Here is a 24,187-nt window from a genome sequence, read left to right on the forward strand (position 1 = left end):
CTGCTGGTCTGAACTTTCAATCTTCTGCAGCTCCTGAAATTGCATCTTGAGAGAACCCCTTTAAGATGTGCCAGGTTGTTCAAACATTAGTGACACTTTGATAAACTATAAACTTGGTGCAAATAAGTCTTGCAGCCATCAGGAAAAAAAGGCTTAAAATAGTCCTCTCACAATAATTTCCCCCATGCCTTATAGGTATAGGCGAGATTAGTAAATCGGTCCCAATGTCTTTAGAGTCAGCGGTGTTTTTTTTTTTATAAATGCAGCATGATCTGGGGGGTACGATGCTTTTGTCTTTCCAGCAGGAGTTGAATTTTCTCTATAATATGTGAAACAAAAACCATGGAAAACAAGTATAAAAAATAATACTAAAAAAAATCACCAGAAACACTTGTTTAAAAATTAAAGAAAAAATAAATCTGCAGTAAAACGCTGTGGAACTAATGGCACTAATAAAATAAAATCTGCTGGCCCCTAAAATGTTGCAAAAGCAAAAACACTGGGTTCATCCTCATCAATATTTCACACTGGATTTCACAGGGACATGAAACCAGCGATAGCAGGAAAAAAAGGGGATTTCAGAGGGGTATGGAGGGTGCAAAGGGGCACCACAGCATTCGCAAAATGAAAATAGGACTATTAGGGAGTCACCTAGCATTTATATCACCCACAATCACATTTTACAAGTTGTACCCCCCTCTGGACTTTTTCTCGCACATCGCTGCCCCCCTCACTCCAGCGCTGGACGGCTAGATGCACTGCGCAGGCGCACGAGCTCACTGTCCTCAGCATTCTAGCCACATCAACTGGATAGTCGCGGTGTTGTTATTCGATTTGTCCCACGCAAGCTTCCGTACGGTTTCCCGGAAGTGTAACCATGGAGACTGTGGGAAGTTTATGCCGGGGGGTTACAAGATGGAGAAATACCAGAAAATCAGGGTGGTCGGCAGAGGAGCCTTCGGGTGAGATTGCTGAGATGCTGAAGCGATTTTGGTCTAGTCTATCCTTGTACTTGGATTGGACTCCTCCCTGCTCGTGTATCACGTGCTCCAGGACCCGTTATCTCCCGTGCTGCTCTGATCTTATACCGCTCATCTAACCTATTTCCGATGCATAACAATCTATGCACTTACAGGTCCACCCTATTCAGGACTCTTGTGACACATAAGAAATATACTCCTAATTAAAGGGGGTTTCCATTCCTGGGGATAATTCTTTGTTTTTATGTAAATGCATGTATTTACAGCTAAAAATCATTTTTGTAATTGGGTTTAATTAAAAATGTTGCATTGTTTGCCTCCTATAGCCTGTAGTAGTGTCTGTTGCTGGCTGCAGAATGAGTTAATGGGACATCAGTCAGTGAGCTCATTCTGATTGAGAGTTTGTGTGTGTTGTATCTTTTTTTTCTGCGCTCCTTCCAGTTGATTTATGACCACAGCAAACAAAGAGCTTGTAAAAGCGAAACGGTGCAACATTTTTTGTTGCAAAATTATTTTTAACTCTAAACACCTGTATTTAAAGAGAACTTGTCATCGCGATGTAACCTGTAAGGGTATGGCCATAAAGGCCCTGTTCTACTCATTTAACAGATACCTGTTGGGAAGAAATACGCCGTCTGGTTCTTGTTTTATTTACCTTAGAAGTTTTGGCACAATATCATCCTCATGCATCGGGAGCAGGACTGTGGGCAGGGTCTTTTGCTCTGCCATGGGCCCTGTGCATTTATATGAACCTCTTTTTTTAAATTTCGCACTAGCGCCGCCCTTGCCGCAGGCGACACTTGCATACATTCATGTCCCAGCGTTCTCCAGCAAAATGGCGGTGGAGGTGGCACATGCTCGGATTAACCTCCGACGGCCTTTAGCAAACTGGCACCAGTGGCTGGGCATGCGCAGATTGGGATCTTGGTTCAATGAAAATCCGAAATCCCAACCTGCACATACACTGCCAGCAGCGCCATTTTGCTGGGTCTGTAAGGTTAATCTGAACATGTGCTGACACATTCTCCTTAAGGACCACCCATAGTGTAGTGACGGCCTGCGGTTTGTATCCCAAATATGCTGCATTAACTGGTCAGGTCCTAAGATATCAGAGACAGCCAGGGATCTTGCGGGTCATCACTGCTTCTGTCTTCTCTCTTTCAGTCTTCATATCGCTCAGTGAAACTACAAACTAGATCCCCTATATAAACTCTCAGACCTTGAAAATAAATAAAGTCACCCCAAGAAAATATAGGCTTCAGACTAGATGCCACAATTACTTGTGAACCCAAGATCAGATGGTTATAATAGAAAGGTACCCCAAACCAGACCCCTGATCTGATCAGACATCTGATATGGGTATAGACCCTGAGACTATCCAAAAGAAATGCAGACCCCTTCCTTTCCTCTCTTAAAGAAACCGCAGGCCAGACATCAGAAATATAGACTCTGAGGTACCCTAAAGAAATTCAGGATACAAGTTCAACAGACCCAGGACCAGCCCCCCTCCATTTAAAATTACTTTTGGCCACGTTCCCATTGATGCACATCCCAGACAAAATCCCCTTTTAAATAAGCTCCCAATCATTGTATCCTCAGACCAGAAGCATTATACTAACTCCAGACCAGACCCCCCCCAGCTTTACAGATCCTATACTAGACTCCAAGTTATACAGACCCCAGACCAAACGTACAAATACTCCCTTTGCTTTTGCACTTCTCCTTATTCTCAGGCACCACATACCAGCATCAGGACATTACCTGCAGAAGCCCCCCGGAATGAAGAGAGTAGAAGCCGTAAGTGGGGATTATGATTGTAAGAAAGTGAATCACCTGAGATATTTTCCCCTTCCTCCAGGAGTCTCGGAAATCTCTCCTTTTTCTAGAAATTCAGATAGAGTTGATCAGTATGAATTACTGGCGCGTGTCTGTATGATTGAGAATCAGTATGTGACGTATTCTGGTCTTTCCACAGGATCGTGCACTTGTGCCTGAGAAAAGCCGACCAAAAATTAGTGATCATCAAGCAGATCCCTGTGGAGCAGATGACTAAAGATGAGCGCCTGGCCGCACAAAACGAATGTCAAGTACTAAAACTCTTAAATCACCCAAACATCATTGAATACTATGAGAACTTCCTGGAAGACAAGGCCCTTATGATTGCTATGGAGTACGCTCCAGGTCAGTACCATGATTGGCTGCAGTGGCCGCGGGACAGAATGATGGAAAATCACTGTAGGATTTCCTAAATCCTTCATTTATACATGAAATCCTTGTTATAACATACAGCAATGTCTCCGTTCATAAGTAATGAGCCCTCACCCTATGTACATACATATAGTACAGACCAAAAGTTTGGACACACCTTCTCTTTTAAAGATTTTTCTGCATTTTCATGACTTTGAAAATTGTACATTTACACTGAAGGCATCAAAACTATGAATTAACACATGTGGAATTATATACTTAACAAAACAGTGTGAAACAACTGAAAATATGTCTTATATTCTAGGTTTATCAAAATAGCCACCTTTTGCTTTGATGACTGGTTTGCACACTTTTGGTCTGTACTGTACGTATGCCTATGTATGAAAGATTACATCTACTTTGATAAAAATAATCCTCTAAAATGTAAAATATATAGTGCAGCTTCTGCCCTAGACAACCCCTTTAATTCTATATCTATGCAGGTGATTTTCACCTAAAATAAAATTATATTAAAGTTACCACTTCAAAGCACCTTGGTTAATAGGTGGAGATTCATTATAGACCTTACTGGTTTGTTATAAGGAAACAGAGGTTACCCGGGTTCTGAGCAAACCCCAAATCCTCACTGCTGCATGAAGCAACAATATCAGTGCAATAAATGGCAAAACAAGGTTAAGGGGGTGAGTCCAAATTCTGCATCTTTGCCCTCATGGCTTTCACCTCAGGCTTCATTCAGATATCTGTGGGGGTTTTTTAAGGAGGGATGAGAGGTGGGGTTTGCTTACCAAAAAAAAAACCATACCACTTTTTTATCAGTGTGCAGGAACCAACTTTCTTTCATTTTTGCTCCAGATGTCAGTTTTTAGCATCATTATGGCATCCATTTTCCTTGTAAGCAAAAATCAATTTCAAAGCTTTTCCTAGCCATTAGACACCAAGAAATGGACCTCACTCAGGTGTCACACAGATTCGGTCAGTAGCTATCTCGCCTGACTCTCCCATACACAGGAGCGCTCGCTCTGCCGACCACCTCTGTGTTCTCTAAGACAAAGCCACTTACAGACGGCTCTAACGGCAAAAGGATCGACAATCCAAAATCGAATATAGATGATGTCAGGGGAAATTCTGTGGCGGGGGACGCATGCACATTAGTCTGTCAATATCAGCGGGTCCTGCCCATGTTAATGTAATGTATATAGGGGACTTTAGTCTAATTTAACCCTTTAAACTTTTTATGGGCCAGACCTTTTCTGGAAGCAGAGAGTGTCATAACGCTTTCTGTTTTGCGTAGTTATTGCTTTGTAATCTGATAAAAGGACCGAAACCAGTTGCTTATGTAAATCCAGGTCAGAAACCAGAATGACTCAGATTATTGACAGAGGGAAGGACATTGTTTTGGAAGACAAATGCCGCAATAATTGCAGGAATGTGGCTTCATCTGGTCTCATAATGACAGCTCAGTATAAATGATCTTCTTTTTCTTATATACATTGTAACCAATGAAAGCCTATTCTTTTCTATACATTGCATCATAATGACCTTTTCACTCATCTATCCATTAATATAATGCATATAATACTACATACGTAGTAGACTTTCTGTATTTTATAGTGCAGTATTTCGCATGTTTATTATTGTTAACACATAGTTATGATTATTGCTTTTTTCCTAATCATGGAGTTGGCACCAGAGACGAGCTAGACGCTCAGCCATTGTCAGATGCCATAGGAAGCGCTCGATTCATCTAATAACGTTTTAATGTCTATTAGGATCTCAGTGGTGGCTCAGGAACGATGTCAAAAGTCCCCTGTAAGATAATTGCTGCCATAGATGTGCCAGTAAAGATGTGTTCTCATCCATTTTATGCATGTTGTGATACCTCTCTTATGTGTTTAGCTTCCTTTACATGTTAGATTATCAGCATATGTTACAATAAATTATGTTACGTGATCTCCTGGGCAGTAATGACCAGGAGTATGTGATATCGAAGGTGTAAGAAGTACCGCTATCTATGTCGGCGATATGTTCCTAATGGTGACACCTTGTGTAATTAAAGAACAGTAAAGACGGAAAAACAGAAAATGATTGACACTATTATATTATGTATCTTGTGCAGTTTGTAGGACAGTGCAGTCATCATTTCTTCGTTCTCCTGGATTTCACTGTATACGTCATAATATTTAGTATTTCTGATTTTTCTTCGTCCCTGTAGGCGGCACATTAGCTGAATACATCCAGAAACGCTGTAATTCTCTGCTGGATGAAGATACTATTCTCCACTTCTTTGTCCAAATTCTCCTAGCCTTGCATCACGTGCATAATAAACTCATCCTCCACCGAGACCTAAAAACACAGAACATCCTACTAGACAAACATCAGATGATTGTAAAGATTGGCGACTTTGGAATCTCAAAAATTCTCAGCAGTAAGAGTAAAGCCTACACGGTGAGTAGTCAGTGACAAAAGATTTATCTAAGAACCTAAAAAAAGAAGGCAATATACATTTTTAGTATACTAGAAGTGATGAAACATTCCTGCCTATGTGAAGATGCCCTGGTTCGCTGAAAGTTTAGCAAGATGTGCGCTGGATCTTAACGAAGTATATGAATCAACAGATTCTAAAAGTATCCACATCTTTTCTACACTAACCATGTCTGACACTTCGAGGGTTTGTCCCATCTTCATTTTTCAGGAAAGCTTTGTTCTCCTGGCTTCCCTCTTGATGGTGGACATTGCACTCCTTTTAATTGACAGTTCGGACCCGCAGCATGGTTATGCCGCTAGCCTGAAAGGGGCTGTCCAGTACTTTTAACTAAAAAGATGCCCATGTGCTTTAATGATAAATAGAAGCTTCTTTCTAATTATATCCTGGTGCTGTTTCTGCCTGTGAGCGGCGCTATCACTGGCCGCTCGCAGGAAGCACGTGACCCCCGGCTGCTGCCGGCTCTGACATCCGCTGACATCACGACACGGCTGTGGGCTGGGTTACGACGCGCGTCACACCCGGCATCCACCGTGCGCTCTCCCTGTCCTTATTCACTGGGAAAGCACGCAGTGGATGCTGGGTGTCTCACAGGGGAATAATCCCGCCCACAACCCAGCAGCCACCGTGGGGACCCAAGCATTGAGTCATGCCTCACTTGACGTGATTTCAGTGGGGGGTCGAGTGCTGCCTGTGAGCGGCCACCGCTCACATGCAGAAACAGCACCAGGAGGTAATTAAAAAGAAGCTTTTATTTATCATTAAAACACATTGGCATATTTTTAAAAGTACTGGACAACCCTTTGAACTATGCTGTCTACCATGCTGCTCGTAGAGGCAGCTTTGTCTGTGTGATTCGGCCAGCATCAGGACAGCTCTTGCAAGCTGTTTAGCAAAGAGTTTGTAAGCACTGCGCTCCTTGCATAAAAAGCTGGCCACCACTGATAGACTGCAGCAGTGGCCGGTAACACTGGCGATTGGCAATGAGCAGTCAGCTTTAAAATTAAAAATCCCTCCATTCTTTAGACTTTGAATAAGAGGTAAAATGCAAACATGCTTGTTTTTAACAATCATTTTGCAATTGTATCAGTTTAAGAAGATGAGACAACCCCCTTAAGGTACCCCTACACCTTGGTAACTGTCGACCCAAGGAGCGATCGCTCTCGACTCCCTGACTCATGAGTACTTGCCTTGGCTGAGTATTCTTGTGATCTGTACTGGAAAAGCAAAAAAGATCAGGCATGTAAAGGCAAACTGACCGATGCTTGTCTTCCTCAGTTAGATCCTTAGAGAGAGAGCAGTGAGACCACCATACACATCAGCTTGGAGGCCGGGCCCACCAAAATTGTCAGGTTCAGCCTACCTTAAAAGGGTTGTTCAGGCTTGGCATGAAAGTCTGCTGTCTCTCTATGTTACTGCAAATATTTGAATCCTTACAGCGTGCGCCATCAAGCATTTTCTGGCGCCGGGAGCGAGACCGTACATGTCTAGTTGGAATGTGGTCAAGAGTATGCATATCGCATACTTGCCGTCACTTGACCATCCGCTCTTGACACCAGAGAATCCTGACAGCGCGTGCTGTGCACATTGTGAGTATTTACAAGTCTGCATTCATGTACAGTGACTCCAGACTTTCTTACCAAGCCTTAACATCCCCTTTAATCCAATGTCTATATGGGCCATTACTCTCCCTGTGGTTGTCAAGGGCTTCTGCAAAAAGATTGTGGGACTCTCTGAAAATCAGTGTCGGATCAAATGATTTCTTCTCAGTGCAGCATTGCTGCTCTAATCATCTAATGCGGTAAGACCGAAAATTCCCAGCACTGCAATAAGATTATCAGGACTTATATTTTGGACTATTGTGACTATTTATCCATAAAGAAGACCTCCTTGCACAAATGTCAATAACATTTGCAAACATCTGTTTTAAGCATCACTTTCTTTCTAAGCATTGCCATTTTTAAGTTTGGATTTGGTCACAAGCCATGTAGGATTTGAAGCATCCAAACTTTTAGGATCACTGCTTCCAATAGGTGGCGCTAGAGTTCTGGTTCTCTTCCTCTCTGAAGAGACAATTTGCATATTTAATTTCCCATAGGAGCATACATGGCTTATAAGTCTCCTCACACTGACATACCAGGCTTGCCTTGTCACTCTCCACAAGGAGAAACATTACCCCTTAGACTCCAGCATCAAAAGAAAAGAGAACTTTGTTGTTTTTTTTCATTGTTTGTTTCTCCGTTTATTTTTTATTTTTTGTCCAAAAGATGTCTGGATGCAGGATGGACACGCTGGGTACCTGGCCAGCAGTTTCATGTAGGGTTTTGGTGAGCTCTCTTATTCTTTTCAGTGACTTTATACACTATTAAAAAAAAGTCATGAATTTGTCACTGCATTTTACAAGTTGTTTTTTTTTTGTTACATTTTTACCTTTTCTTTTTTGCTACTTTTCATGTTGTATAGATAGACTTATGGAGAACACCAGAAAAAAAACATAACTACAGCGGGCTGTGTTTTGAAAAAAAAGAAACAAACAGCTGACCTTAAAAACAACCAAAATGCTAAAAAACAAACACAAAAAAAATTGTACAGATTCAGTTATAAGGGTATTTCCATCTCCAAGATCCTATTCCAATATGTAGTGGGTGTAATAATATTAGCAAATACCTCCAATTAGAAATGTAGTATAGTTCTTCTGATTCACTGTGTCGCTTACCCCATGTGCTGTGCATTGCAGTAGCTTAGGCATCCATGATTAGACTATTCAAAGTGACAGCTGTTAGTGGTCATAACCATGGATACCTAAGCTACTGCAATGCACCGCACATGGGGTAAGTGACACGGCAAATCAGAAGAACTATACATTTCTGATTGGAGGTATTTGCTAATATTATTATTATTACACCTACTACTTATTGGAATAGGATCTTGGACATGGGAATACCCCTTTAAACTGTCCAATTTTAAACAGAGTTAACACGTTTCTCACATTGGTTCATGCTGGATGATGAATTTGTTGCGTCTTTGGACTGTTTAGTCTAGAGGGTCGGCAACATTTTTTGTACAGTGAGCAGATTTAAAGAAAAAAAAATAAGATGTACTCAGCGTGCCATGCTATTAAATGATATAACAAAACCGTTAGGGCACTTTACGAGATTTGGTTGGCTGACTTCTCATGCATTGCTTCTACATTTTATGTGGACACCTGAAAGTGGTGGCACCTTTGTGTAACTTAAAGGGGTTTTCTCACTAACAAAATACATTTTAATTAATAGATTTTGGAATAATAATAATTTCTACAATTGGATGTGTTAAAATAATGTTCCTGTGCTGAGATAACCTTATAAATGTGCCCCTGCTGTGTACGGTGTAATGGCTGTGTCTGACTGTACAGGAACATGGTCTGATCATACCACATCTCCTGGCAGGGGAGGACGCAAAAGAATATACAGATATTACAGCACAACCTACAAAAGACAAAAATATATCTCATACCCTACCATCATTATATATAAATGTAAAGCAAAGTTGCATAATAAATATAGGGTACTTAGTGAACTATTTTTGATCAAAAAAAGTATACAAGCCGTCCCACCAGCGGCAAGGTGACCCTAAATTGGGACGGTACCTATACTGCCTATATTAAAAACCTTACTGTATATCAAAGTTGAAGAAATGCATATAAAAGGGTAGACAAATAGGACCGGGTCCCAACTCCAGACCACCCAGGCCCGTGGTAAGCTACATATATACTAATCAGCTCAACAAAGGGGAAGCCACACCCTTAAATTGCACAGAATGCAAACAAGACAAAAAACCAAGCAATGTGAACTGAGGTCTAAGATGGTAGACATGCAAGAAATAGGAGCATGTTCACACTAGCAAAAAGAAGCAAAACCTACAAAAGACAAAAATATATCTCATACCCTACCATCATTATATATAAATGTAAAGCAAAGTTGCATAATAAATATAGGGTACTTAGTGAACTATTTTTGATCAAAAAAAGTATACAAGCCGTCCCACCAGCGGCAAGGTGACCCTAAATTGGGACGGTACCTATACTGCCTATATTAAAAACCTTACTGTATATCAAAGTTGAAGTAATGCATATAAAAGGGTAGACAAATAGGACCGGGTCCCAACTCCAGACCACCCAGGCCCGTGGTAAGCTACATATATACTAATCAGCTCAACAAAGGGGATGCCACACCCTTAAATTGCACAGAATGCAAACAAGACAAATAACCAAGCAATGTGAAATGAGGTCTAAGATGGTAGACATGCAAGAAATAGGAGCATGTTCACACTAGCAAAAAGAAGCAAAACCTACAAAAGACAAAAATATATCTCATACCCTACCATCATTATATGTAAATGTAAAGCAAAGTTGCATAATAAATATAGGGTACTTAGTGAACTATTTTTGATCAAAAAAAGTATACAAGCCGTCCCACCAGCGGCAAGGTGACCCTAAATTGGGACGGTACCTATACTGCCTATATTAAAAACCTTACTGTATATCAAAGTTGAAGTAATGCATATAAAAGGGTAGACAAATAGGACCGGGTCCCAACTCCAGACCACCCAGGCCCGTGGTAAGCTACATATATACTAATCAGCTCAACAAAGGGGAAGCCACACCCTTAAATTGCACAGAATGCAAACAAGACAAAAAACCAAGCAATGTGAACTGAGGTCTAAGATGGTAGACATGCAAGAAATAGGAGCATGTTCACACTAGCAAAAAGAAGCAAAACCTACAAAAGACAAAAATATATCTCATACCCTACCATCATTATATATAAATGTAAAGCAAAGTTGCATAATAAATATAGGGTACTTAGTGAACTATTTTTGATCAAAAAAAGTATACAAGCCGTCCCACCAGTGGCAAGGTGACCCTAAATTGGGACGGTACCTATACTGCCTATATTAAAAACCTTACTGTATATCAAAGTTGAAGTAATGCATATAAAAGGGTAGACAAATAGGACCGGGTCCCAACTCCAGACCACCCAGGCCCGTGGTAAGCTACATATATACTAATCAGCTCAACAAAGGGGAAGCCACACCCTTAAATTGCACAGAATGCAAACAAGACAAAAAACCAAGCAATGTGAACTGAGGTCTAAGATGGTAGACATGCAAGAAATAGGAGCATGTTCACACTAGCAAAAAGAAGCAAAACCTACAAAAGGCAAAAATATATCTCATACCCTACCATCATTATATATAAATGTAAAGCAAAGTTGCATAATAAATATAGGGTACTTAGTGAACTATTTTTGATCAAAAAAAGTATACAAGCCGTCCCACCAGCGGCAAGGTGACCCTAAATTGGGACGGTACCTATACTGCCTATATTAAAAACCTTACTGTATATCAAAGTTGAAGTAATGCATATAAAAGGGTAGACAAATAGGACCGGGTCCCAACTCCAGACCACCCAGGCCCGTGGTAAGCTACATATATACTAATCAGCTCAACAAAGGGGATGCCACACCCTTAAATTGCACAGAATGCAAACAAGACAAAAAACCAAGCAATGTGAACTGAGGTCTAAGATGGTAGACATGCAAGAAATAGGAGCATGTTCACACTAGCAAAAAGAAGCAAAACCTACAAAAGACAAAAATATATCTCATACCCTACCATCATTATATATAAATGTAAAGCAAAGTTTCTTAATAAATATAGGGTACTTAGTGAACTATTTTTGATCAAAAAAAGTATACAAGCCGTCCCACCAGCGGCAAGGTGACCCTAAATTGGGACGGTGCCTATATTAAAAACCTTACTGTATATCAAAGTTGAAGTAATGCATATAAAAGGGTAGACAAATAGGACCGGGTCCCAACTCCAGACCACCCAGGCCCGTGGTAAGCTACATATATACTAATCAGCTCAACAAAGGGGAAGCCACACCCTTAAATTGCACAGAATGCAAACAAGACAAAAAAACAAGCAATGTGAACTGAGGTCTAAGATGGTAGACATGCAAGAAATAGGAGCATGTTCACACTAGCAAAAAGATGCAAAACCTACAAAAGACAAAAAATATCTCATACCCTACCATCATTATATATAAATGTAAAGCAAAGTTGCATAATAAATATAGGGTACTTAGTGAACTATTTTTGATCAAAAAAAGTATACAAGCCGTCCCACCAGCGGCAAGGTGACCCTAAATGGGGACGGTGCCTATATTAAAAACCTTACTGTATATCAAAGTTGAAGTAATGCATATAAAAGGGTAGACAAATAGGACCGGGTCCCAACTACAGACCACCCAGGCCCGTGGTAAGCTACATATATACTAATCAGCTCAACAAAGGGGAAGCCACACCCTTAAATTGCACAGAATGCAAACAAGACAAAAAAACAAGCAATGTGAACTGAGGTCTAAGATGGTAGACATGCAAGAAATAGGAGCATGTTCACACTAGCAAAAAGATGCAAAACCTACAAAAGACAAAAAATATCTCATACCCTACCATCATTATATATAAATGTAAAGCAAAGTTGCATAATAAATATAGGGTACTTAGTGAACTATTTTTGATCAAAAAAAGTATACAAGCCGTCCCACCAGCGGCAAGGTGACCCTAAATTGGGACGGTACCTATACTGCCTATATTAAAAACCTTACTGTATATCAAAGTTGAAGTAATGCATATAAAAGGGTAGACAAATAGGACCGGGTCCCAACTCCAGACCACCCAGGCCCGTGGTAAGCTACATATATACTAATCAGCTCAACAAAGGGGAAGCCACACCCTTAAATTGCACAGAATGCAAACAAGACAAAAAACCAAGCAATGTGAACTGAGGTCTAAGATGGTAGACATGCAAGAAATAGGAGCATGTTCACACTAGCAAAAAGAAGCAAAACCTACAAAAGACAAAAATATATCTCATACCCTACCATCATTATATATAAATGTAAAGCAAAGTTGCATAATAAATATAGGGTACTTAGTGAACTATTTTTGATCAAAAAAAGTATACAAGCCGTCCCACCAGTGGCAAGGTGACCCTAAATTGGGACGGTACCTATACTGCCTATATTAAAAACCTTACTGTATATCAAAGTTGAAGTAATGCATATAAAAGGGTAGACAAATAGGACCGGGTCCCAACTCCAGACCACCCAGGCCCGTGGTAAGCTACATATATACTAATCAGCTCAACAAAGGGGAAGCCACACCCTTAAATTGCACAGAATGCAAACAAGACAAAAAACCAAGCAATGTGAACTGAGGTCTAAGATGGTAGACATGCAAGAAATAGGAGCATGTTCACACTAGCAAAAAGAAGCAAAACCTACAAAAGGCAAAAATATATCTCATACCCTACCATCATTATATATAAATGTAAAGCAAAGTTGCATAATAAATATAGGGTACTTAGTGAACTATTTTTGATCAAAAAAAGTATACAAGCCGTCCCACCAGCGGCAAGGTGACCCTAAATTGGGACGGTACCTATACTGCCTATATTAAAAACCTTACTGTATATCAAAGTTGAAGTAATGCATATAAAAGGGTAGACAAATAGGACCGGGTCCCAGCTCCAGACCACCCAGGCCCGTGGTAAGCTACATATATACTAATCAGCTCAACAAAGGGGATGCCACACCCTTAAATTGCACAGAATGCAAACAAGACAAAAAACCAAGCAATGTGAACTGAGGTCTAAGATGGTAGACATGCAAGAAATAGGAGCATGTTCACACTAGCAAAAAGAAGCAAAACCTACAAAAGACAAAAATATATCTCATACCCTACCATCATTATATATAAATGTAAAGCAAAGTTGCATAATAAATATAGGGTACTTAGTGAACTATTTTTGATCAAAAAAAGTATACAAGCCGTCCCACCAGCGGCAAGGTGACCCTAAATTGGGACGGTGCCTATATTAAAAACCTTACTGTATATCAAAGTTGAAGTAATGCATATTAAAGGGTAGACAAATAGGACCGGGTCCCAACTCCAGACCACCCAGGCCCGTGGTAAGCTACATATATACTAATCAGCTCAACAAAGGGGAAGCCACACCCTTAAATTGCACAGAATGCAAACAAGACAAAAAACCAAGCAATGTGAACTGAGGTCTAAGATGGTAGACATGCAAGAAATAGGAGCATGTTCACACTAGCAAAAAGATGCAAAACCTACAAAAGACAAAAAATATCTCATACCCTACCATCATTATATATAAATGTAAAGCAAAGTTGCAAAATAAATATAGGGTACTTAGTGAACTATTTTTGATCAAAAAAAGTATACAAGCCGTCCCACCAGCGGCAAGGTGACCCTAAATTGGGACGGTACCTATACTGCCTATATTAAAAACCTTACTGTATATCAAAGTTGAAGTAATGCATATAAAAGGGTAGACAAATAGGACTGGGTCCCAACTCCAGACCACCCAGGCCCGTGGTAAGCTACATATATACTAATCAGCTCAACAAAGGGGAAGCCACACCCTTAAATTGCACAGAATGCAAACAAGACAAAAAAACAAGCAATGTGAACTGAGGTCTAAGATGGTAGACATGCAAGAAATAGGAGCAGGTTCACACTAGCAAAAAGATGCAAAACCTACAAAAGACAAAAAATATCTCATACCCTACCATCATTATATATAAATGTAAAGCAAAGTTGCATAATAAATATAGGGTACTTAGTGAACTATTTTTGATCAAAAAAAGTATACAAGCCGTCCCACCAGCGGCAAGGTGACCCTAAATTGGGACGGTACCTATACTGCCTATATTAAAAACCTTACTGTATATCAAAGTTGAAGTAATGCATCCATGATTAGACTATTCAAAGTGACAGCTGTTAGTGGTCATAACCATGGATACCTAAGCTACTGCAATGCACCGCACATGGGGTAAGTGACACGGCAAATCAGAAGAACTATACATTTCTGATTGGAGGTATTTGCTAATATTATTATTATTACACCTACTACTTATTGGAATAGGATCTTGGACATGGGAATACCCCTTTAAACTGTCCAATTTTAAACTGAGTTAACACGTTTCTCACATTGGTTCATGCTGGATGATGAATTTGTTGCGTCTTTGGACTGTTTAGTCTAGAGGGTCGGCAACATTTTTTGTACAGTGAGCAGATTTAAAGAAAAAAAAATAAGATGTACTCAGCGTGCCATGCTATTAAATGATATAACAAAACCGTTAGGGCACTTTACGAGATTTGGTTGGCTGACTTCTCATGCATTGCTTCTACATTTTATGTGGACACCTGAAAGTGGTGGCACCTTTGTGTAACTTAAAGGGGTTTTCTCACTAACAAAATACATTTTAATTAATAGATTTTGGAATAATAATAATTTCTACAATTGGATGTGTTAAAATAATGTTCCTGTGCTGAGATAACCTTATAAATGTGCCCCTGCTGTGTACGGTGTAATGGCTGTGTCTGACTGTACAGGAACATGGTCTGATCATACCACATCTCCTGGCAGGGGAGGACGCAAAAGAATATACAGATATTACAGCACAACCTACAAAAGGCAAAAATATATCTCATACCCTACCATCATTATATATAAATGTAAAGCAAAGTTGCATAATAAATATAGGGTACTTAGTGAACTATTTTTGATCAAAAAAAGTATACAAGCCGTCCCACCAGCGGCAAGGTGACCCTAAATTGGGACGGTACCTATACTGCCTATATTAAAAACCTTACTGTATATCAAAGTTGAAGTAATGCATATAAAAGGGTAGACAAATAGGACCGGGTCCCAACTCCAGACCACCCAGGCCCGTGGTAAGCTACATATATACTAATCAGCTCAACAAAGGGGAAGCCACACCCTTAAATTGCACAGAATGCAAACAAGACAAATAACCAAGCAATGTGAAATGAGGTCTAAGATGGTAGACATGCAAGAAATAGGAGCATGTTCACACTAGCAAAAAGAAGCAAAACCTACAAAAGACAAAAATATATCTCATACCCTACCATCATTATATGTAAATGTAAAGCAAAGTTGCATAATAAATATAGGGTACTTAGTGAACTATTTTTGATCAAAAAAAGTATACAAGCCGTCCCACCAGCGGCAAGGTGACCCTAAATTGGGACGGTACCTATACTGCCTATATTAAAAACCTTACTGTATATCAAAGTTGAAGTAATGCATATAAAAGGGTAGACAAATAGGACCGGGTCCCAACTCCAGACCACCCAGGCCCGTGGTAAGCTACATATATACTAATCAGCTCAACAAAGGGGAAGCCACACCCTTAAATTGCACAGAATGCAAACAAGACAAAAAACCAAGCAATGTGAACTGAGGTCTAAGATGGTAGACATGCAAGAAATAGGAGCATGTTCACACTAGCAAAAAGAAGCAAAACCTACAAAAGACAAAAATATATCTCATACCCTACCATCATTATATATAAATGTAAAGCAAAGTTGCATAATAAATATAGGGTACTTAGTGAACTATTTTTGATCAAAAAAAGTATACAAGCCGTCCCACCAGTGGCAAGGTGACCCTAAATTGGGACGGTACCTATACTGCCTATATTAAAAACCTTACTGTATATCAAAGTTGAAGTAATGCATATAAAAGGGTAGACAAATAGGACCGGGTCCCAACTCCAGACCACCCAGGCCCGTGGTAAGCTACATATATACTAATCAGCTCAACAAAGGGGAAGCCACACCCTTAAATTGCACAGAATGCAAACAAGACAAAAAACCAAGCAATGTGAACTGAGGTCTAAGATGGTAGACATGCAAGAAATAGGAGCATGTTCACACTAGCAAAAAGAAGCAAAACCTACAAAAGGCAAAAATATATCTCATACCCTACCATCATTATATATAAATGTAAAGCAAAGTTGCATAATAAATATAGGGTACTTAGTGAACTATTTTTGATCAAAAAAAGTATACAAGCCGTCCCACCAGCGGCAAGGTGACCCTAAATTGGGACGGTACCTATACTGCCTATATTAAAAACCTTACTGTATATCAAAGTTGAAGTAATGCATATAAAAGGGTAGACAAATAGGACCGGGTCCCAACTCCAGACCACCCAGGCCCGTGGTAAGCTACATATATACTAATCAGCTCAACAAAGGGGATGCCACACCCTTAAATTGCACAGAATGCAAACAAGACAAAAAACCAAGCAATGTGAACTGAGGTCTAAGATGGTAGACATGCAAGAAATAGGAGCATGTTCACACTAGCAAAAAGAAGCAAAACCTACAAAAGACAAAAATATATCTCATACCCTACCATCATTATATATAAATGTAAAGCAAAGTTTCTTAATAAATATAGGGTACTTAGTGAACTATTTTTGATCAAAAAAAGTATACAAGCCGTCCAACCAGTGGCAAGGTGACCCTAAATTGGGACGGTGCCTATATTAAAAACCTTACTGTATATCAAAGTTGAAGTAATGCATATAAAAGGGTAGACAAATAGGACCGGGTCCCAACTCCAGACCACCCAGGCCCGTGGTAAGCTACATATATACTAATCAGCTCAACAAAGGGGAAGCCACACCCTTAAATTGCACAGAATGCAAACAAGACAAAAAAACAAGCAATGTGAACTGAGGTCTAAGATGGTAGACATGCAAGAAATAGGAGCATGTTCACACTAGCAAAAAGATGCAAAACCTACAAAAGACAAAAAATATCTCATACCCTACCATCATTATATATAAATGTAAAGCAAAGTTGCATAATAAATATAGGGTACTTAGTGAACTATTTTTGATCAAAAAAAGTATACAAGCCGTCCCACCAGCGGCAAGGTGACCCTAAATTGGGACGGTACCTATACTGCCTATATTAAAAACCTTACTGTATATCAAAGTTGAAGTAATGCATATAAAAGGGTAGACAAATAAGACCGGGTCCCAACTCCAGACCACCCAGGCCCGTGGTAAGCTACATATATACTAATCAGCTCAACAAAGGGGAAGCCACACCCTTAAATTGCACAGAATGCAAACAAGACAAAAAACCAAGCAATGTGAACTGAGGTCTAAGATGGTAGACATGCAAGAAATAGGAGCATGTTCACACTAGCAAAAAGAAGCAAAACCTACAAAAGACAAAAATATATCTCATACCCTACCATCATTATATATAAATGTAAAGCAAAGTTGCATAATAAATATAGGGTACTTAGTGAACTATTTTTGATCAAAAAAAGTATACAAGCCGTCCCACCAGTGGCAAGGTGACCCTAAATTGGGACGGTACCTATACTGCCTATATTAAAAACCTTACTGTATATCAAAGTTGAAGTAATGCATATAAAAGGGTAGACAAATAGGACCGGGTCCCAACTCCAGACCACCCAGGCCCGTGGTAAGCTACATATATACTAATCAGCTCAACAAAGGGGAAGCCACACCCTTAAATTGCACAGAATGCAAACAAGACAAAAAACCAAGCAATGTGAACTGAGGTCTAAGATGGTAGACATGCAAGAAATAGGAGCATGTTCACACTAGCAAAAAGAAGCAAAACCTACAAAAGGCAAAAATATATCTCATACCCTACCATCATTATATATAAATGTAAAGCAAAGTTGCATAATAAATATAGGGTACTTAGTGAACTATTTTTGATCAAAAAAAGTATACAAGCCGTCCCACCAGCGGCAAGGTGACCCTAAATTGGGACGGTACCTATACTGCCTATATTAAAAACCTTACTGTATATCAAAGTTGAAGTAATGCATATAAAAGGGTAGACAAATAGGACCGGGTCCCAACTCCAGACCACCCAGGCCCGTGGTAAGCTACATATATACTAATCAGCTCAACAAAGGGGATGCCACACCCTTAAATTGCACAGAATGCAAACAAGACAAAAAACCAAGCAATGTGAACTGAGGTCTAAGATGGTAGACATGCAAGAAATAGGAGCATGTTCACACTAGCAAAAAGAAGCAAAACCTACAAAAGACAAAAATATATCTCACACCCTACCATCATTATATATAAATGTAAAGCAAAGTTGCATAATAAATATAGGGTACTTAGTGAACTATTTTTGATCAAAAAAAGTATACAAGCCGTCCCACCAGCGGCAAGGTGACCCTAAATTGGGACGGTGCCTATATTAAAAACCTTACTGTATATCAAAGTTGAAGTAATGCATATAAAAGGGTAGACAAATAGGACCGGTCCCAACTCCAGACCACCCAGGCCCGTGGTAAGCTACATATATACTAATCAGCTCAACAAAGGGGAAGCCACACCCTTAAATTGCACAGAATGCAAACAAGACAAAAAACCAAGCAATGTGAACTGAGGTCTAAGATGGTAGACATGCAAGAAATAGGAGCATGTTCACACTAGCAAAAAGATGCAAAACCTACAAAAGACAAAAAATATCTCATACCCTACCATCATTATATATAAATGTAAAGCAAAGTTGCATAATAAATATAGGGTACTTAGTGAACTATTTTTGATCAAAAAAAGTATACAAGCCGTCCCACCAGCGGCAAGGTGACCCTAAATTGGGACTGTACCTATACTGCCTATATTAAAAACCTTACTGTATATCAAAGTTGAAGTAATGCATATAAAAGGGTAGACAAATAGGACCGGGTCCCAACTCCAGACCACCCAGGCCCGTGGTAAGCTACATATGTACTAATCAGCTCAACAAAGGGGATGCCACACCCTTAAATTGCACAGAATGCAAACAAGACAAAAAACCAAGCAATGTGAACTGAGGTCTAAGATGGTAGACATGCAAGAAATAGGAGCATGTTCACACTAGCAAAAAGAAGCAAAACCTACAAAAGACAAAAATATATCTCATACCCTACCATCATTATATATAAATGTAAAGCAAAGTTGCATAATAAATATAGGGTACTTAGTGAACTATTTTTGATCAAAAAAAGTATACAAGCCGTCCCACCAGCGGCAAGGTGACCCTAAATTGGGACGGTACCTATACTGCCTATATTAAAAACCTTACTGTATATCAAAGTTGAAGTAATGCATATAAAAGGGTAGACAAATAGGACCGGGTCCCAACTCCAGACCACCCAGGCCCGTGGTAAGCTACATATGTACTAATCAGCTCAACAAAGGGGAAGCCACACCCTTAAATTGCACAGAATGCAAACAAGACAAAAAACCAAGCAATGTGAACTGAGGTCTAAGATGGTAGACATGCAAGAAATAGGAGCATGTTCACACTAGCAAAAAGATGCAAAACCTACAAAAGACAAAAAATATCTCATACCCTACCATCATTATATATAAATGTAAAGCAAAGTTGCATAATAAATATAGGGTACTTAGTGAACTATTTTTGATCAAAAAAAGTATACAAGCCGTCCCACCAGCGGCAAGGTGACCCTAAATTGGGACGGTACCTATACTGCCTATATTAAAAACCTTACTGTATATCAAAGTTGAAGTAATGCATATAAAAGGGTAGACAAATAGGACCGGGTCCCAACTCCAGACCACCCAGGCCCGTGGTAAGCTACATATATACTAATCAGCTCAACAAAGGGGAAGCCACACCCTTAAATTGCACAGAATGCAAACAAGACAAAAAACCAAGCAATGTGAACTGAGGTCTAAGATGGTAGACATGCAAGAAATAGGAGCATGTTCACACTAGCAAAAAGATGCAAAACCTACAAAAGACAAAAAATATCTCATACCCTACCATCATTATATATAAATGTAAAGCAAAGTTGCATAATAAATATAGGGTACTTAGTGAACTATTTTTGATCAAAAAAAGTATACAAGCCGTCCCACCAGCGGCAAGGTGACCCTAAATTGGGACGGTACCTATACTGCCTATATTAAAAACCTTACTGTATATCAAAGTTGAAGTAATGCATATAAAAGGGTAGACAAATAGGACCGGGTCCCAACTCCAGACCACCCAGGCCCGTGGTAAGCTACATATGTACTAATCAGCTCAACAAAGGGGATGCCACACCCTTAAATTGCACAGAATGCAAACAAGACAAAAAACCAAGCAATGTGAACTGAGGTCTAAGATGGTAGACATGCAAGAAATAGGAGCATGTTCACACTAGCAAAAAGAAGCAAAACCTACAAAAGACAAAATATATATCTCATACCCTACCATCATTATATATAAATGTAAAGCAAAGTTGCATAATAAATATAGGGTACTTAGTGAACTATTTTTGATCAAAAAAAGTATACAAGCCGTCCCACCAGCGGCAAGGTGACCCTAAATTGGGACGGTGCCTATATTAAAAACCTTACTGTATATCAAAGTTGAAGTAATGCATATTAAAGGGTAGACAAATAGGACCGGGTCCCAACTCCAGACCACCCAGGCCCGTGGTAAGCTACATATATACTAATCAGCTCAACAAAGGGGAAGCCACACCCTTAAATTGCACAGAATGCAAACAAGACAAAAAACCAAGCAATGTGAACTGAGGTCTAAGATGGTAGACATGCAAGAAATAGGAGCATGTTCACACTAGCAAAAAGATGCAAAACCTACAAAAGACAAAAAATATCTCATACCCTACCATCATTATATATAAATGTAAAGCAAAGTTGCAAAATAAATATAGGGTACTTAGTGAACTATTTTTGATCAAAAAAAGTATACAAGCCGTCCCACCAGCGGCAAGGTGACCCTAAATTGGGACGGTACCTATACTGCCTATATTAAAAACCTTACTGTATATCAAAGTTGAAGTAATGCATATAAAAGGGTAGACAAATAGGACCGGGTCCCAACTCCAGACCACCCAGGCCCGTGGTAAGCTACATATATACTAATCAGCTCAACAAAGGGGAAGCCACACCCTTAAATTGCACAGAATGCAAACAAGACAAAAAAACAAGCAATGTGAACTGAGGTCTAAGATGGTAGACATGCAAGAAATAGGAGCAGGTTCACACTAGCAAAAAGATGCAAAACCTACAAAAGACAAAAAATATCTCATACCCTACCATCATTATATATAAATGTAAAGCAAAGTTGCATAATAAATATAGGGTACTTAGTGAACTATTTTTGATCAAAAAAAGTATACAAGCCGTCCCACCAGCGGCAAGGTGACCCTAAATTGGGACGGTACCTATACTGCCTATATTAAAAACCTTACTGTATATCAAAGTTGAAGTAATGCATCCATGATTAGACTATTCAAAGTGACAGCTGTTAGTGGTCATAACCATGGATACCTAAGCTACTGCAATGCACCGCACATGGGGTAAGTGACACGGCAAATCAGAAGAACTATACATTTCTGATTGGAGGTATTTGCTAATATTATTATTATTACACCTACTACTTATTGGAATAGGATCTTGGACATGGGAATACCCCTTTAAACTGTCCAATTTTAAACTGAGTTAACACGTTTCTCACATTGGTTCATGCTGGATGATGAATTTGTTGCGTCTTTGGACTGTTTAGTCTAGAGGGTCGGCAACATTTTTTGTACAGTGAGCAGATTTAAAGAAAAAAAAATAAGATGTACTCAGCGTGCCATGCTATTAAATGATATAACAAAACCGTTAGGGCACTTTACGAGATTTGGTTGGCTGACTTCTCATGCATTGCTTCTACATTTTATGTGGACACCTGAAAGTGGTGGCACCTTTGTGTAACTTAAAGGGGTTTTCTCACTAACAAAATACATTTTAATTAATAGATTTTGGAATAATAATAATTTCTACAATTGGATGTGTTAAAATAATGTTCCTGTGCTGAGATAACCTTATAAATGTGCCCCTGCTGTGTACGGTGTAATGGCTGTGTCTGACTGTACAGGAACATGGTCTGATCATACCACATCTCCTGGCAGGGGAGGACGCAAAAGAATATACAGATATTACAGCACAACCTACAAAAGGCAAAAATATATCTCATACCCTACCATCATTATATATAAATGTAAAGCAAAGTTGCATAATAAATATAGGGTACTTAGTGAACTATTTTTGATCAAAAAAAGTATACAAGCCGTCCCACCAGCGGCAAGGTGACCCTAAATTGGGACGGTACCTATACTGCCTATATTAAAAACCTTACTGTATATCAAAGTTGAAGTAATGCATATAAAAGGGTAGACAAATAGGACCGGGTCCCAACTCCAGACCACCCAGGCCCGTGGTAAGCTACATATATACTAATCAGCTCAACAAAGGGGAAGCCACACCCTTAAATTGCACAGAATGCAAACAAGACAAATAACCAAGCAATGTGAAATGAGGTCTAAGATGGTAGACATGCAAGAAATAGGAGCATGTTCACACTAGCAAAAAGAAGCAAAACCTACAAAAGACAAAAATATATCTCATACCCTACCATCATTATATGTAAATGTAAAGCAAAGTTGCATAATAAATATAGGGTACTTAGTGAACTATTTTTGATCAAAAAAAGTATACAAGCCGTCCCACCAGCGGCAAGGTGACCCTAAATTGGGACGGTACCTATACTGCCTATATTAAAAACCTTACTGTATATCAAAGTTGAAGTAATGCATATAAAAGGGTAGACAAATAGGACCGGGTCCCAACTCCAGACCACCCAGGCCCGTGGTAAGCTACATATATACTAATCAGCTCAACAAAGGGGAAGCCACACCCTTAAATTGCACAGAATGCAAACAAGACAAAAAACCAAGCAATGTGAACTGAGGTCTAAGATGGTAGACATGCAAGAAATAGGAGCATGTTCACACTAGCAAAAAGAAGCAAAACCTACAAAAGACAAAAATATATCTCATACCCTACCATCATTATATATAAATGTAAAGCAAAGTTGCATAATAAATATAGGGTACTTAGTGAACTATTTTTGATCAAAAAAAGTATACAAGCCGTCCCACCAGTGGCAAGGTGACCCTAAATTGGGACGGTACCTATACTGCCTATATTAAAAACCTTACTGTATATCAAAGTTGAAGTAATGCATATAAAAGGGTAGACAAATAGGACCGGGTCCCAACTCCAGACCACCCAGGCCCGTGGTAAGCTACATATATACTAATCAGCTCAACAAAGGGGAAGCCACACCCTTAAATTGCACAGAATGCAAACAAGACAAAAAACCAAGCAATGTGAACTGAGGTCTAAGATGGTAGACATGCAAGAAATAGGAGCATGTTCACACTAGCAAAAAGAAGCAAAACCTACAAAAGGCAAAAATATATCTCATACCCTACCATCATTATATATAAATGTAAAGCAAAGTTGCATAATAAATATAGGGTACTTAGTGAACTATTTTTGATCAAAAAAAGTATACAAGCCGTCCCACCAGCGGCAAGGTGACCCTAAATTGGGACGGTACCTATACTGCCTATATTAAAAACCTTACTGTATATCAAAGTTGAAGTAATGCATATAAAAGGGTAGACAAATAGGACCGGGTCCCAACTCCAGACCACCCAGGCCCGTGGTAAGCTACATATATACTAATCAGCTCAACAAAGGGGATGCCACACCCTTA

The 24,187-nt window shown here is 39.4% G+C and overlaps 1 protein-coding gene across 2 annotated transcripts in view; it reads left to right on the forward strand.

The window, feature by feature from the left end:
• Positions 1-784: 784 nt before the first annotated feature.
• Positions 785-24,187, forward strand: part of NEK8 (NIMA related kinase 8) — a 215,025-nt gene continuing 191,622 nt past the window's right edge. Inside the window, exons 1-3 of one of the 2 annotated variants that reach the window (XR_012299436.1) lie at positions 785-962; positions 2,956-3,161; positions 5,401-5,633. Coding sequence is in view for 1 of the 2 variants with exons in the window: in XM_073667882.1 (XP_073523983.1) it covers positions 898-962; positions 2,956-3,161; positions 5,401-5,633 (504 nt within the window). In the remaining variant the exon portion in view is untranslated. The remainder of the gene's footprint in view (positions 963-2,955; positions 3,162-5,400; positions 5,634-24,187) is intronic. The other variant, XM_073667882.1, reaches the window with a different exon arrangement.

This window comes from Phyllobates terribilis, unplaced genomic scaffold, assembly GCF_046119375.1.
Source record: "Phyllobates terribilis strain yellow unplaced genomic scaffold, ASM4611937v1 Scaffold_2__4_contigs__length_985480577, whole genome shotgun sequence".
NCBI classification, from domain to species: domain Eukaryota; kingdom Metazoa; phylum Chordata; class Amphibia; order Anura; family Dendrobatidae; genus Phyllobates; species Phyllobates terribilis.